Raw genomic sequence first — 14,738 nt, 5'->3', positions numbered from 1 at the left:
AAATATACCACTACAATAAAAATAGTTTTAAATTGTTACCGGAACTTTTTTAAAATAATAACAAATATACCAAAACGTTTATAAAAAACAAAAAATTTCTAATATGACATTAAAAGAATATTATTTTCTTAAAGAAAACTAAAAAACTAAAAAGAGAGATGAATTCATTGTTTATTTCCTCACATAAATAATAATTTCATCATTATTTTTTAATTATATTATTTAATATTGAGTTTATTAAAAATTATTTTTTATAATTTATTTTGATTTAATTTTTATGAGGTTATTATAATCTCATGGTTTTAATAATATGTTAATCAAGTTGATTCAAGTATTTTTAATAAATTATTTTAATTTTATCTTTTAATATTAAGTTAATTGAAAATTGAGTTTCGTAATTTATTTTAAATTTATTTCTTTAAAATTATTTTATTATCATGACTGAGTTAGATGAGTTAACATTGATAAACTCGAGTTTTATTTATATTTTTTTAATTAATTATTTTTTTAATTTTATTTTTTAACATTACTTAAAATTATCTATATATATTGTTACAAATCCGCAATAAATTAATGTGGGGAGCACACATAATATTTACGGCCACCCGGCCACCTACGTGCCGCAATAATTTGTCATATGCTCAACACGTGCTTGGCGCTGTGTGCTTGCTACAGAAACCTACGTGCTACAAGTCAGCATCACCTAGACAAACAACACCACCCTATACCTCCATCCTACATGCCAGCATTACCTAAATAACACTTCACTCTTGTATTTACATTTTAATAAGAAATAATTGAGAATGGTAAATCACCATTCCCCTCCTTATATATTACTGTTCACCGGAACAAATGTTTTTTTTTTTAAAAAAAATAATTCATTCTTTGAACTAAATTTGAATTCGAGTTTTATAATTTATTTTTTTAATTTTTTTAATATTATAATTTAAATTACAAGTGTCATAGATTAACCTAATTATTTTTAATTTTTAATTTCTTTATAAATAATTTTTTTTCTATTTACTTATTATTGTAAATTAGATTTTATAATTTGTTTTAGTTCTCTATAATATCATTATAGTATCATCACATGAATCACTTACTTTGTGGCTTAATGGGGTTAACTCACGTCATTTTTTTAGATCATTTTTCTCTATTATTTTTTTTTAATTTTATTATTTAATATTGAGTTGATTAGAAAATAAACTTCATAATTTGTTTTGATTTATTTTACATAAGGTTATTTTTATATAATAATATGGGTCAAATTCTAATTTGGTATATTGACTTTAATTATTGATTTGCCTTTTTTAATTGAATTTTTTTAAAATTTTAATATTTAATATTGTGTTAAATAAAAATTAAGGTTAATAATCTGATTTGATTTAATTTTTATAGATTTATACTGATATCATAACCTGAATTGTGAATTTAACAAATTATTCTAAGTTGATCTGAATCAATTCTATATATCATCATTTTATTATTTTAAAATAAATATTATCTTAATTTTTTTAAAAATTAAATTATATTTTTATTATTTTTAACTTTATAAAATAGATAAAGTTATATTAAATTAACACCTCACAATAAAACATGATCTGATATGAGCGTAGTGGGGGAGAATAATCTAGAAGGAAACCAAAGTAAAACTGAGGAATCATTGTCCTCGCGACCACCATTTTTCTCTCCTGAATGACAAGAGATCTCACAACAACGGCAGAAATTTGAATCATAACCACTGACGACTTTTCTTTTTCTTCAAAGTCCCACCACCGTTCCCCCATACCAGCCTCCTTTCTTGACCTTCTTGCATGAACACCACCATGACCACCCTCATCAACCTTTCCGATGAGATCACATTTGCAGTCTAATGGGGAGTCCAAAACTACCTTCAGCCGGGAAACATCCATAAATTTTTCATTATCCATAAAGATTTTATGTGTTTGTATATAAATATCTAATAATTCTAGTACAAATTAAAAGATAATTTATGAAAAACAATTATGGGTTGTTCATATTAGAGTGATTTGGATATAGACTTTTGTGCCATCGTTCAGTATTTTTCGATCAAATGGGATAAAAATCAATGAACCGAGAAAGATTTCAACAGAGAACCTGAAAAGGAAAAAGAAAGAAAGACGATGGAAATATTAAGAGGCCCATAAAGTACGAGTAATAAAATAATAATAATAATGATAAATAAAAATGCAGGCTGTGGGGTTCGAACCCACGCGTACTTATGTACAGAAGATCTTAAGTCTTCCCCCTTAACCTCTCGGGCAAACCTGCCGTTTGTTACATTTCTCGAATTTAATTTAATTGTATAGTATTATTATATTCAATGATGTATTCTTATCCCGCAGCAATGATGGCCATAACTTTTTTCTTTCTCCTTCAAAATTCTTTGGATAACTAATGTGGTATTTATACTTACTTTTACACTGTATTTTGCACCAAATTATAGAACTTAAAACGACAATTCCCGGTGCTTGAGGGTATTTTAATTTTGTGGGCAGCCAGATACTTGAGCACAGAAGACTTCAAACCAGAAAGAAGAAGAAAAGCAGCAGCCTGAAGGCACTTACACCTTCTCCTGTGCAACATTCCTTCTGCCATTTCAATAATATTGATGGCAAAAACCAAATATATGATGTCCATTTCTAGTAACCTTTTTTCTTTCACATAGAATAAAATGGTCACGCATTTCCGTTCTCGCTTTCCATAAATTCCTTGTATCACCGTTCAACAAAGGCAGCCAAAAGAGTTCTGCAGTGATATGTAATTTCTATTAGAACACACTCAGCTCTCACTGCCTCATGACCCTTTTTTTTAAATCAAGAAACGATACCGGAAGTGATGACCAAGAAAATGGACGGTTGACACCAAGCGGTTCATCGACTCCCCGACAAGTTATTAGCTCTTTGCCAAAACAAAGCTTCAGTACATCTCTGCTTTTCAGGTTCCTAAGCCTGCCACTTTATCAGTTCCAAGTATACATTTTTTTGTGATTGTTAATGAATTCACAAAGTTGGGACTCAAACTCGAGTCCTTAACCCTCTTGCTTTGTAAGAATCCATTCTTCAACGAGAAAAATGATAGCTGAGAAAAGAACTTTGGAAGAGAGAATAATGAGAAAACGAATATTCTGGAAAGGGCTTTGCAGGAATACTATTCCACAGTAATGCAGGTTTTCTCATAATGAATTCAGATAAAAGCTTTACCATGGACAAGCGACCATAGCGTGGGCTAAGAATATGCATCCGTTACACCTTTTCAACTTCTAAACTACAATCCTTAACTCCTCATGGTAACCAAACAAAATTACTCTGCCCATTATCATTCCATGAGCACTGTATCACTGTTTCTGCTGTGTGTTTCCTTTCAGCAGAATTTTCTTCCTCGCCAAAAAGTGAAGTCTTGAAGTTTCAGTAAAGATAGGTATGATCATTGTACATGTGAGCTGTCATGTTCAAAGATTGAAGCATTGCTTCTCCTTTTTTGTTGAAAGTGAATACAGATATGCCACCATTATTTACATCAATTGAACGGAACCTGAACCAACAAATAAAGCACTTATAAGCTGAAAGTATGCAGCGAAAAGTGTTTCTGTTGTATAAAACTGATACTCAAGCATGGTGGCAATCAGGCTTTAATAAAATGTCCAAATAAGGCCGCATTAAACTTAATACCGAAAAACAGCCCAAGGCTCAAGGATGTTCTAGGTATTTGAGAACTAGCTGTAGATATCCCAAAGGATCATTATGCCTTAAACAGGGTTACTGACATTTTTTCAAGTCCAGCATACCTCTCTGGACTTAGCCCCAAAGCTGTACAGATCAATGCCCTCAATATTGACTTATGTGTGATGACCAAAAAGTTTTCTCCCTGAAGAAAATAGTTTCAAGTCAGTAGACTTAACATTTCATGAAAACTAATAAGGTATACCCATCAGAAGCAAAGTTACTCACAGATGATAACAATATTTCCTTCCAAGCTTCTCTAGCCGTCCCCCATAGCTTTCGCACAGGGTAGATGCCATTGACAGTAAAATTAGCAGGATCTTCTCTCCATGTTGTGTACTCCTTTGGATATTTCTCCCTAGCATCCACTGCCTCCAAATTCAGAACGTGATTTAGTCTTATAAAAATGAACAGAAAAATGCATGTTCAGTGTTATTCTCCACATAGATTGTAGAGGCTAGTTTTATTCATTAAAGTTGACTGCTCATTCTTCAAATTTGACTGAGTTATGACTTATGAACACCACAACTTCGTGACGGGGTGAGAAAGAACATGACGAGCAAACAAGAGAATTGTACGAAGAAATTCTCAAGCTTTAGCAGTAGCTGAGCAAATAAAACAAAAAGAACAGACCATTTTTCATGCCTTCAAGGTAAAATAGATGGGCCTCTTTCAATGAATCGAGAAAAACCAGTGGCTCTTCCCTCCCTTGCCATATGACTTCGGCAGTGGACTGCATTGAATGCCAAGTTTGTAATTTGATAGAGAGAAAAACTGAAAGTTAGGATACCAATCATGGCAATCATTGATCAAACCTTGGCACGAGATATTGGACTTGAAAAGCACCGATCAAAGTACATATTTCCCAAGGCTTTCCTACACCTCTCCGCTTGCCTCACTCCTGTTTCTGATAAGACAGATAAGTTTGAGCTTCCCTACGTACGCATAACATAATCAGGTTAGCAGCTTACAGAGAATGGTCAAAAAAGAAATTTTTATCCACAAATTGCAAGAGAGAAGCTAAAAACCTGAACTCTACTCTCTTTGTTCCAAGAGCTAAGACCGTGCCTTACAATAGTAACCTTCTTTGGAGATGATAATAACTTCTGAGTAAGTGACGTTGATGCTCTATCAAAATCATATGCACCGCCAGTCAAATAAGAGTCATTTACAATCTTCTCTGTCATAAATCCATGACAAAAATCAGCTTCAATTGGGAACAAGCGTCACCTAGCACTTCACAAGATTGATTGAGCAAGCCTTGTGATCGCGGCAGATGGAGGGAAGGGGGTATCATGCATAAATGCCTTGTGCACATATAGGTTGGCATCATGTCATGTATACTAAGATTATGTAATGCTATTGCCATTCACACAAAATATGCTAAAAGGGGTTTCTTTTTATGCCAAACACCATATGTGCTCAATGGCTTCATTAATTTCATTACATAGAAAAACTGCAACCTATTGAACTCCTATCACTGTTGAGATTTTCCCCAGGAAATACTTATTACCATCTCTCAGATTGGTACAGTTCATAAATTTCTTTCTTCATTTCTCCAAATAGGCAATTGCAACCAGAACACTGAGTACCCTGCAAACTGGCTTGGTACTCTCTATCACTACAAGGCACGAGTTGGTGAAATCCTAGTGTGATGGCCTTCGGACACCAACATTTTCTAGGCCTCAATTCTTATTTGTTCTGGGGTGGTTGTGTTACTTGTGTACAGAAGAAAGTCGTATGAAGATTCTCAAGAAACTTGTAAGGCTTTCAATAGTTATATCTGCAAGACTAAAACTAGAGCAAGCACCCTATTCTGAGAGTACATAAAATGATCAACTGAGGAAAAATTACATCCTTTAACAGGTCAAACAGGCCACAGAGCTAACTGTTGGGTTATTCCCGAACTCAAACACACAAATTTACGTGGTTCGGCAACTTGCCTACTCCACGGAGCTACTGGTTTGTATTAATCAAGCTTAGAAACAATACAAACAACAAAACAAGGAGGAGGAGAAATCTTCTCTACTCAACTCAAGCTCTCTCTCTCACGTTTTTCTCTCTGTGTTTTCACTCTTCTCTGCATTCTTCGCACACCAACACTCTTCACTTTGTCTAATTATAGCCAAAGCTTGGGGGAAGAAGTCAAGGCCACCAATTACGGCAAAATAGTTGCCACCATTTATGCCTCCACTTTATGCTAAGTGGAAGGTGATGTGTTCCCACTAGGCATTAGTGGAGGTGGGGCATTGTTTGTCCCCATGATATTAACAATCTCCCACTTGGAGACAAACAATGAAATTATCTTTTATCCTTGAAGGCCAACTGAAGTTTTACACAACTTCAGTTTGTCCAGTGTAACTCCTTTGGTTAACATGTCAGCTGGATTCTTGCTTCCGCAGACCTTTTCTAGCAGTAGTTGCTCCTCGTCTAGCAATTGTCGGATGAAGTGATATTTGATCTGAATATGCTTCGTCCTGGAGTGAAATGCTGGATTCTTGGCAAGGAAGATTGCACTCTGACTGTCGTTGTACAAAGTACCCTTTTCATTCATCTTGCCCAATTCTTTCAGGAAACTCTGTAGCCATACTATCTCTTTTGCAGATTCTGAAACTGCAACATATTCAGCTTCGGTTGTTGAAAGAGCGACGATCTTTTGTAAGGTCGAACTCCAGGAAACAGCAGTCCCTCCTAGAGTATATACATATCCTGTAGTGCTCTTTCTGCTATCAACATCTCCTGCTAGATCAGCGTCTACAAAACCTTCAAGTTTCAAACCACCAGCTGTGAAGGTAAGACATGTCTCTGATGAACCTTTTAAGTATCTCATGATCCATTTCACCGCCTCCCAATGTTGCTTTCCAGGATTGCTCATATATCAGCTTACAACTCCCACTGCATGGGCAATGTCTGGTCTAGTACAGACCATAGCATACATCAAAGAGCCGATAGCTGAGGCGTATGGAATCTTATCCATGTATCCACTTTCTAGCTCAGTTTTTGGTGACTGGTCTTTGCTGAGCTTGAAATGATTCCCCAGAGGTGTACTTACTGGTTTAGCATTATCCATACTAAACCTGCTGAGAACCTTCTTGACATACTCTGTTTGTGAAAGCTTTAGTATGCCTTTGTCTTGATCTCTGATGATTCTCATGCCAAGTATTTGTTTAGCAGCTCCCAGATCCTTCATTTCAAACTGTTTTGACAATTGTTGTTTCAGCTTGTCAATCTCCTCAATGTTGGATCCTGCAATCAACATATCATCCACATATAATAGTAGAATGATGTAGGAGTTATCAAAATGTTTGACATAGCAACAGTGATCAGCCTGGCATCTTGTGTATCCCGAACTACACATGAAGTTGTCAAACTTCTTGTACCACTGTCTTGGAGCTTGCTTCAAACCGTATAGGCTTTTCTTTAGCTTGCAGACTTGGTTCTCCTTTCCTGGTATTTCAAACCCCTCTGGTTGTTGCATGTAAATGTCTTCCTCCAATTCTCCATGAAGAAAAGCTGTTTTTACATCTAATTGTTCAAGATGTAAATTCTCTGCTGCTACTATCCCCAGAACAACTCTGATTGTTGTAAGCTTCACAACTGGAGAAAATATCTCAGAGTAGTCAATCCCTTTCTTTTGTTGAAACCCTTTTACAACAAGTCTTGCCTTGAACCGTTTGCTTCCATCATGCTCAGTCTTTACTCTGTAGACCCACTTGTTTTGCAAAGCCTTCTTTCCTTCAGGTAGTGTGGTCAGCTCCCAGGTCTTGTTCTTCAGCAACGAACTCATCTCATCCTTCATGGCTAACTCCCACTTGCTTGAGTTTCCATCTTGTAAGGATTCTTCATAACTTAGCGGCTCACCACCATCTGTCAGCAAAATATAATTCAGTAGAAGTGTGAACCGTTGTGGGGGCTTTACAGTCCTTGAAGACCTGCGAACATAAACAATTGGTTCACTTGGATCTGCATCATCTTGTGTAGTGGTGGGTACAGATGTGCTTGAATCTTCTTGTAAAGACTCTTGAGTTTTGTTTTGCTCGGTAACATCGGGAAGCCCTTCTAATCTGATGAATTCAGATTTTTGTGGACTTGTATCTGAATCAGTCATATCTGTTTCTGCACTTGATCTGTCTTTGTACAAAACTTTCTCATTGAAGATCACGTTCCTGCTTCTGATAATCTTTCTGTTCTGATCATCCCAGAACCGAAATCCAAATTCTTCATCTCCATAGCCAATGAAGAAACATTTCTTGGATTTGGCATCTAGCTTGTTGCGAGCATCAGAATCTATATGCACATAGGAAACACACCCAAAGACCTTTAAATGAGAAAGTTGTACCTCTTTTCCTCTCCATACTTCCTCGGGCAATCTGAACTCCAAAGGAACTGATGGTCCACGGTTGATCAAGTAAACTGCAGTATGAACTGCGTCAGCCCAGAATGTTTGAGGTAGCCCTGAATGCAGCCTCATGCTTCTAGCTCGTTCATTGATGGTCCGGTTCATTCTTTCAGCAATGCCATTCTGTTGTGGTGTGCCTGGAATGGTCTTTTCCATTCTGATACCATTAACAGCGCAATACTCCTTGAAACCTCCATCAATGTATTCTCCTCCATTATCAGATCTTAAGCATTTCAACTTTAAACCTGATTCATTTTCAACCATAGCCTTCCACTTCTTGAATGTTTCGAACACATCAGATTTATTTTTCAGAAAGTAGACCCATACCTTTCTGCTGAAATCATCAATGAAAGTTACGTAATACCGAGAACCTCCAAGAGATGCCACTGGAGACGGTCCCCATAAATCTGTGTGCACTAGTTCTAGCTTTCTTGGTCTTAAGGCCCTGCCAACCTTTAAGAAACTAAGCTTCTTCTGTTTTCCAAGAACACAGCTTTCACAAATGTCTAGATCAACATTTTTAAGCTCTGGCAGTTTTCCCTTCGACTGAAGTATTTTCATCCCTTTTTGACTCATATGGCCGAGTCTACAGTGCCATAGCTGTGCTTGATTTTCTGCTTCAGTAGAGGCAATAATGTCTGCAAATCTTGTGGTCATATACAGGGTGCCGGTTTTCTTTCCACGAGCCAAAACCATTGCTCCCTTTGATACCTTCCACATACCTCCAGAAAAAAGGATTGAATGACCACTCTCATCAAGTTGTCCGACTGAGATCAGCTTCTTCTTTAGTCCAGGAACATGCCTTACATTTTGCAAGTTCCATGTAGATCCATTCATTGTCTTGATCTGCACTTCTCCTATACCCACAATCTTCATTGGTTGTCCATCGGCCAGATAGACTACACCGTGATCTCCAGCAACATAGTTTTGCATCATCTCATGGTGTGGTGTACAATGGAATGAAGCACCAGAATCAAGAATCCAATCATCAATTGGACTTTGTACAGCAAGAATCAAAGCGTCTTGCACCTCATCTGTGGTAGCGTTTGCAGAGTCAGCTTCAGGTTTTTTCGGTTTTGTGCAATTCCTCATGAAATGACCAGGTTTGCCACAATTCCAACATTCAACCTGCTTTCTGGGTCCGAACTTGCTTTTACTTCTGTATCTTGATTTGGATCTGCCTCTGGATAAACCTCTATCCTGTCTCCTCCCTCGAGTGTTAATGTTGAGAGCTGATCCTGAACTTGAACTTTCACCTGAGTCTTTCCTTCGCACTTCTTCAGCTAAAATCAAGTCTCGGATATCATCATATTTCAGTTTGGATTTTCCAGCTGAGTTGCTCACGGCTGTCCTCATACCTTCCCAACTGCTTGGAAGTGAAGCTAGTAAAATGAGTGCACGGATCTCATCATCAAACTCAATCTCTACAGATGACAATTGATTTGTGATAGTATTGAAGTTGTTGAGATGCTGTGTAACAGAGGTGCTTTCTGTCATCTTCAAGTTGAACAACTTCTTCATCAGGTGCACTTTGTTATTTGCTGATGGCTTCTCATACATCCCAGACAGGGCTTCCATCAGTCTTGCAGTGGATCTTTCTTTTGTAACATTGTGAGCAACTCTTCTTGATAAAGATAACCGGATAATACCCAAAACTTGTCTATCAAGAAGCAACCAATCTTCTTCTGGCATATTTTCTGGTTTGCTCCCCAACAGAGGAAGATGAAGTTTCTTCCCATATAAATAGTCTTCAATTTGCATTTTCCAATATCCAAAATCTGATCCATCAAATTTTTCAATTCCCGCAGCCTTTATTTCATCTGCCATTTTTACTGTTTCTCTGATTCGAATTTGTCAAATCTGACCTTACAGATGTGTCCGGAACGGCCAAAACTATTGGAAACGACACTGAGATCACCCCAATCGGACTTCGGATGGCTCCGATTTTAACAATCAAAGTTTTGGATCAACGGACGGTGCAGATGAAGCCGCGTGTCAGGCCAGAATAGTGTCTGCGAAGCACTGGATCAAAACTCACTTTTGCTGACGTGTCAAGATGACGTGGCATCCACGTAGGCCAACTGGGACCCACGTTTGCTGACGTGGCAAAAGCACGCGTAATTTCGGCTGACGTGGCAGTTGATGACGTGTCTGCTGACTGGACGGATGACGTGGCGGATGACTGTGCAGGGTTGCTGGCGTGGCTGCTGACTGGCTGCTTGCGTGGCGGGTCAACCCGGTTCAGTTGCAGACAATCGGGTGAAGACGACGCGTGGAGAGCGTGGCGCGAGTGGTCGCGCGTGGGCAGTGCTGTCGTCGGCGCGTGTTGGCGCGTGCGGGCATGCAGGACGTCGGTTCTTCGCCGGGTTTTCACCAGTGAATTCGTCTCTTCTTCCTCTACGCGATGATAATGTCAAAAACACGTTTTGAGAACTTTGATTTTTGAGTTTGGATCAAACACCCTCTTTTTCAAGAACAAGCTCTGATACCAGTTGTTGGGTTATTCCCGAACTCAAACACACAAATTTACTGTGGTTCGGCAACTTGCCTACTCCACGGAGCTACTGGTTTGTATTAATCAAGCTTAGAAACAATACAAACAACAAAACAAGGAGGAGGAGAAATCTTCTCTACTCAACTCAAGCTCTCTCTCTCACGTTTTTCTCTCTGTGTTTTCACTCTTCTCTGCATTCTTCGCACACCAACACTCTTCACTTTGTCTAATTATAGCCAAAGCTTGGGGGAAGAAGTCAAGGCCACCAATTACGGCAAAATAGTTGCCACCATTTATGCCTCCACTTTATGCTAAGTGGAAGGTGATGTGTTCCCACTAGGCATTAGTGGAGGTGGGGCATTGTTTGTCCCCATGATATTAACACTAACTATATTGCAAAACCAAATTCTCATAATTAATCCCAGACCACTTGAAAGTAAAGCATGCAAACAACTTTGTTGAAACATATAGCGAGAACACTGGATTCTGTACAATTTTGTGTCTTGGATTTATAATGGAAACTTAATCCATTGCTTACAGAATGGGGAAGTACAAAAGCAATAACTTACCGGTGGTTAAAGGAATGTCCGGACTAGAATTTGAGCATTGAATTTTGAGTCTGGCAGAATGCTTAGCAGGTCTTTTTGAATCACAAGGGAATGAAGAGCTTGAAGAAAGAGGAGCTCTGAAGGTGAGAACTCCACAAATCATCTTGCTGTAAGATGTGTCCGAAAACCAAGTGTGTGTTAATGGTTCTTCTCTGTTTTTTTATGTCCCATTTGGCTCTCTACCATGTCAGTTGGTGGTTTAGATGCATTGACGAGGAAATACTGACTGGGGACTATGGTGAATGTTGATCAGATAAATTTGCTTGACCCCTTTTCTTTCCAGGGTAAACTTCATTTTCGTCCCTATAAATTCATCAATGTTTCAATTCTACTGTTATAGTTTAAGAATTATCACTGTTACCATTCTAGTTTCTAAAAGGTTCTGATGTTACCCCTAAGTGATTTCTCCCTCTCTGTCTTCTCCCTCTCTTTCTGCATTTCCTCTCCCCTCTCTCTCTCTCTCCCCATCCATCCATCCGTCTACTCTAACCTGATACTTGTGGTAGAGGTTTACGAAAGAGATAATGAGGGGAACACGTGGCATGCATAACCGTATATGAATGCTATACAGCCTTATCAATATCACAGAGGAAAAGTCTAAAATACCCACAAAAGTATACCATGCCGTAAAGGTACTAAAAAAACCAAGCATTTGACAATCGAAACCTTCCGCAGCTAAATGATTATTATTATTATTATTAACATAATACTAGATAAAAGAGATGATAATTAATTGTGATTCATCTCACATAAAATTATTTATTTTAATATCATATATATATTTTTAATTATTTTTATTTTTTATTTTTATAGAATTATTCTAATTACATAGTCCAAATCACAAGTTTAGTAGGTTAACCTAAGTTAATTTTAGTTTTTTTTATTAATTATTTTTTCAATTTTATCTTTCAACATTGAATTAATTGAGAATTGAATATCATAATTTATTTTCTATGAGGTTATCATGGTTTTATGATCATAATTGTAGATTTGAAAGGTTAATCTAAGTTACTTAGATAAATATAATATGTTATCATCTCAATATTTATATATAAAAAAGATGTCATTTTAATTTTGTTTTAGTCAAATAATTTTTTACCAATCATCTGAGTTATCTTTCTATTACCAAGATAATCATATTACATCAACTCAACCTTCACAATGTTTATTTTTCCTACTAGAAAAGGCATTTGCTTTGTATGATTTTTTTTTTTACATTTTAAAAAATGTAATCTAGCCCATGGCATAACGGGGCAAATAATCTAGTTAATTAGCTAATATGTGAACTGAGTTATTCATTGTTCATATGAACATTGAATCGCCTCTCAAGCTTCTTTATTTATTTTATTTTCAATTTTATTTTGAACTTTATTCTCATATTTTATTTTATTTAATTCTTTTATAATTTAATTTCATAAGATAAAATTTTATATTGTAGTAGAAAGACAAAATTAAAAGAGAGAGAACCACAATTTAAAACATTTAGAAAATGTATGGTCAATCTTAAAGTGTTTAGAATTTTGATTTTAGTTTAAAAGTTCATTTCGTTTATTTTTCAATTATACATTTGAAAGAAAATAAAGAAACTCGCTGGGAAACAACGAAAAAAAAATGTTATTGGTTGATCAAGCTTCTACCATAAAAAAAATCTTTGCATCAATAAGTTTCTTTTTTCAAAAGGAGTTTAATGGAGACAGTTTTCTTCTCCATAAAAATTATATTAGGTTTTTTTTAATCAATTAATTTTTGTTTTTCATAGTGATGATTTTTTGAGGAATAAATTATGTTTTTTAAGGTGTTTTCAAATAAAAAAAACTAAAAATTAGGTTTTTTTAGGGTAGAAAACATTATCCTAGTTTTCTAATCACCAAAGATTACTAGAAAAATAATAGTTAGTAACAAGTTGCCTACCACTACATGAGATTTATCGCTCACCTTAAAAAAAAAAAAAAAAGGAAAATACAAGTGCGCCCACTTATAAGGAAAAAAATTAAAAAACCTAGGTGCAGGCCTAGGGTTCTAGGCCTATGTACACTTAGGGTTTTTTTATTGCGGTCTGGTGAGTGGATTTAACACATTAATGCTTGACATCTTTGTTTATATATCTCTTTCCATTAATTTTTTCTATTTAAATATTGATTTGTTCTTACTTTCTTGTTTGTGAATGAAAATCGACTCAATCTTTCTAGATAGTGATTGATCTTTTTAAATTGTATTTTAGTTATATGACACTTTTAAAAGATTAGTTTGATTTGAATTAAGTTTTTTTCTTTTATATTTTACATGAATTAGCTGTATTTGTATGAATTTTATATTAAAAAAGAAATCATTTGTTATTAACAACAATAATTAGCTTTAAAATAAAATTAATACAAAATTTTCTTCAAGCTAAAAAACAAATTGACAATGCTCACACTTTATTCTTTGCTTTTTTCATTGAAAAACAATTTTTAATTCGACCATTAACGTAGCACAGGTAAGTTAGTTAGTGTTTCACTAAAGATAGGAGCAAAGCTCTTATATTATAGTTGTCAGGTTTTGAAGAACGAATCTAAAAAGAAGTTTAGATTATTGAATTATTAAATTAGGTTATGAGATCATTTGGGTCTATTATTTTTATAGACAACATCATTTTGTTTTTTAAATTTTTTTGATATTTGCCTGACTGGATTTGACTTGATCAACTAAGTTATTAAAATATCAATTCAATTATTTAATTTTAATCAAATCAATGTCTTATTCGATTCAATTAAAAATTCAGGCCATATTATATTCTAAGTTTTGAGTTTCTCAAATCAACCCAACAAGTCTGACCATGTTAATAATTACTAGATAATTGATCTGTATTATGTTACAGGTCATATCAGTTTTTTTAACTTAAAACAAAAAAATATTTAGATATTGTTAACATTTTTTTTCTAAAAATAAAAAAATATTAATCATTAACTCAAAATCTAATGCATATGTTTAATAAAATAGATTGAGAATTATGTACACTAATAAATGTTAAAAAAAATCTCAACACTAACATTTAAATTTAAATTGGGGGTAGGGGCCTCTTTTAATCTCAAAATTTATTTTTTAACTCATTTTCACCTAAAAAATCCCTAATTAACACCTTTAGAACCTAAAAAACCTAACTTACCAATCCAAAAAACCTCTAAAATTGATTCAAAAATATAAAATCAAATTAGAAAATAAAATGCTCTCTTAATCCTGATTTATTTTTTCAAACAAGATTAAGGTTTTAAAAAACCTCAATTGAATTTTTCTTGTTGAATAAAATCCGTTGATGAAATGTGACCTCTTGATAACATTCCCTCCTTTGCTATAATTAAGCAACTTTGTCTCAGTTCTTCTAAATTGAGAGACTAAAACATAAATAAAATAAAGTTTTGAACTAAATCGTATAATTTTCAAAATAAAAGGATAATAAACGAATTTGGTCAAAATCTTAAGCCAAAAAAGGCATTGACACCAGTTTTTTGTTTTAA

General features: G+C 35.1%; 1 protein-coding gene and 1 non-coding gene across 3 annotated transcripts; both read right to left on the bottom strand.

The window, feature by feature from the left end:
• Positions 1-2,209: 2,209 nt before the first annotated feature.
• TRNAL-UAA (transfer RNA leucine (anticodon UAA)) lies at positions 2,210-2,292 on the bottom strand. Its single transcript has one exon. It is a non-coding gene; the product is annotated as a tRNA-Leu (tRNA).
• Positions 2,293-2,372: 80 nt separating this feature from the next.
• LOC133702834 (probable 2-carboxy-D-arabinitol-1-phosphatase) lies at positions 2,373-11,498 on the bottom strand. Of its 2 annotated transcripts, XR_009843789.1 has the most exons (8): positions 11,206-11,498; positions 4,772-4,923; positions 4,559-4,678; positions 4,377-4,476; positions 3,972-4,111; positions 3,809-3,888; positions 3,225-3,555; positions 2,373-3,102 (listed from the first exon to the last, which is right to left on the bottom strand). XR_009843789.1 is itself a non-coding variant. In XM_062127149.1 (7 exons), exons 1-7 carry the CDS (start codon positions 11,345-11,347, stop codon positions 3,429-3,431), a joined length of 861 nt encoding a protein of 286 aa, XP_061983133.1. In that variant the 5' UTR covers positions 11,348-11,498; the 3' UTR covers positions 3,147-3,428. The 2 variants fall into 2 exon arrangements, 1 of the variants encoding a protein (XP_061983133.1); XM_062127149.1 differs by lacking the exon at positions 2,373-3,102 and having other exon boundaries at positions 3,147-3,555.
• Between the last annotated feature and the right edge of the window lie 3,240 nt (positions 11,499-14,738).

This window comes from Populus nigra, chromosome 9 (genome assembly GCF_951802175.1).
Source record: "Populus nigra chromosome 9, ddPopNigr1.1, whole genome shotgun sequence".
Classification (NCBI taxonomy): domain Eukaryota; kingdom Viridiplantae; phylum Streptophyta; class Magnoliopsida; order Malpighiales; family Salicaceae; genus Populus; species Populus nigra.
Note: the sequence above shows the minus strand (reverse complement) of the source record. Positions and strands in the feature narration are given on the sequence as shown.

Bases quoted from the DNA above. Each gene is read 5' to 3' on its own strand.
- LOC133702834 (XM_062127149.1), bottom strand. From the start codon at position 11,347: ATGATTTGTGGAGTTCTCACCTTCAGAGCTCCTCTTTCTTCAAGCTCT. The intron at 4,477-4,558 runs GTTTGATCAATG...CATTCAATGCAG, and splicing joins GTCCAATATCTCGTGCCAAG to TCCACTGCCGAAGTCATATG. The intron at 4,112-4,376 runs GTCTGTTCTTTT...ATTTGGAGGCAG, and splicing joins CCTTGAAGGCATGAAAAATG to TGGATGCTAGGGAGAAATAT.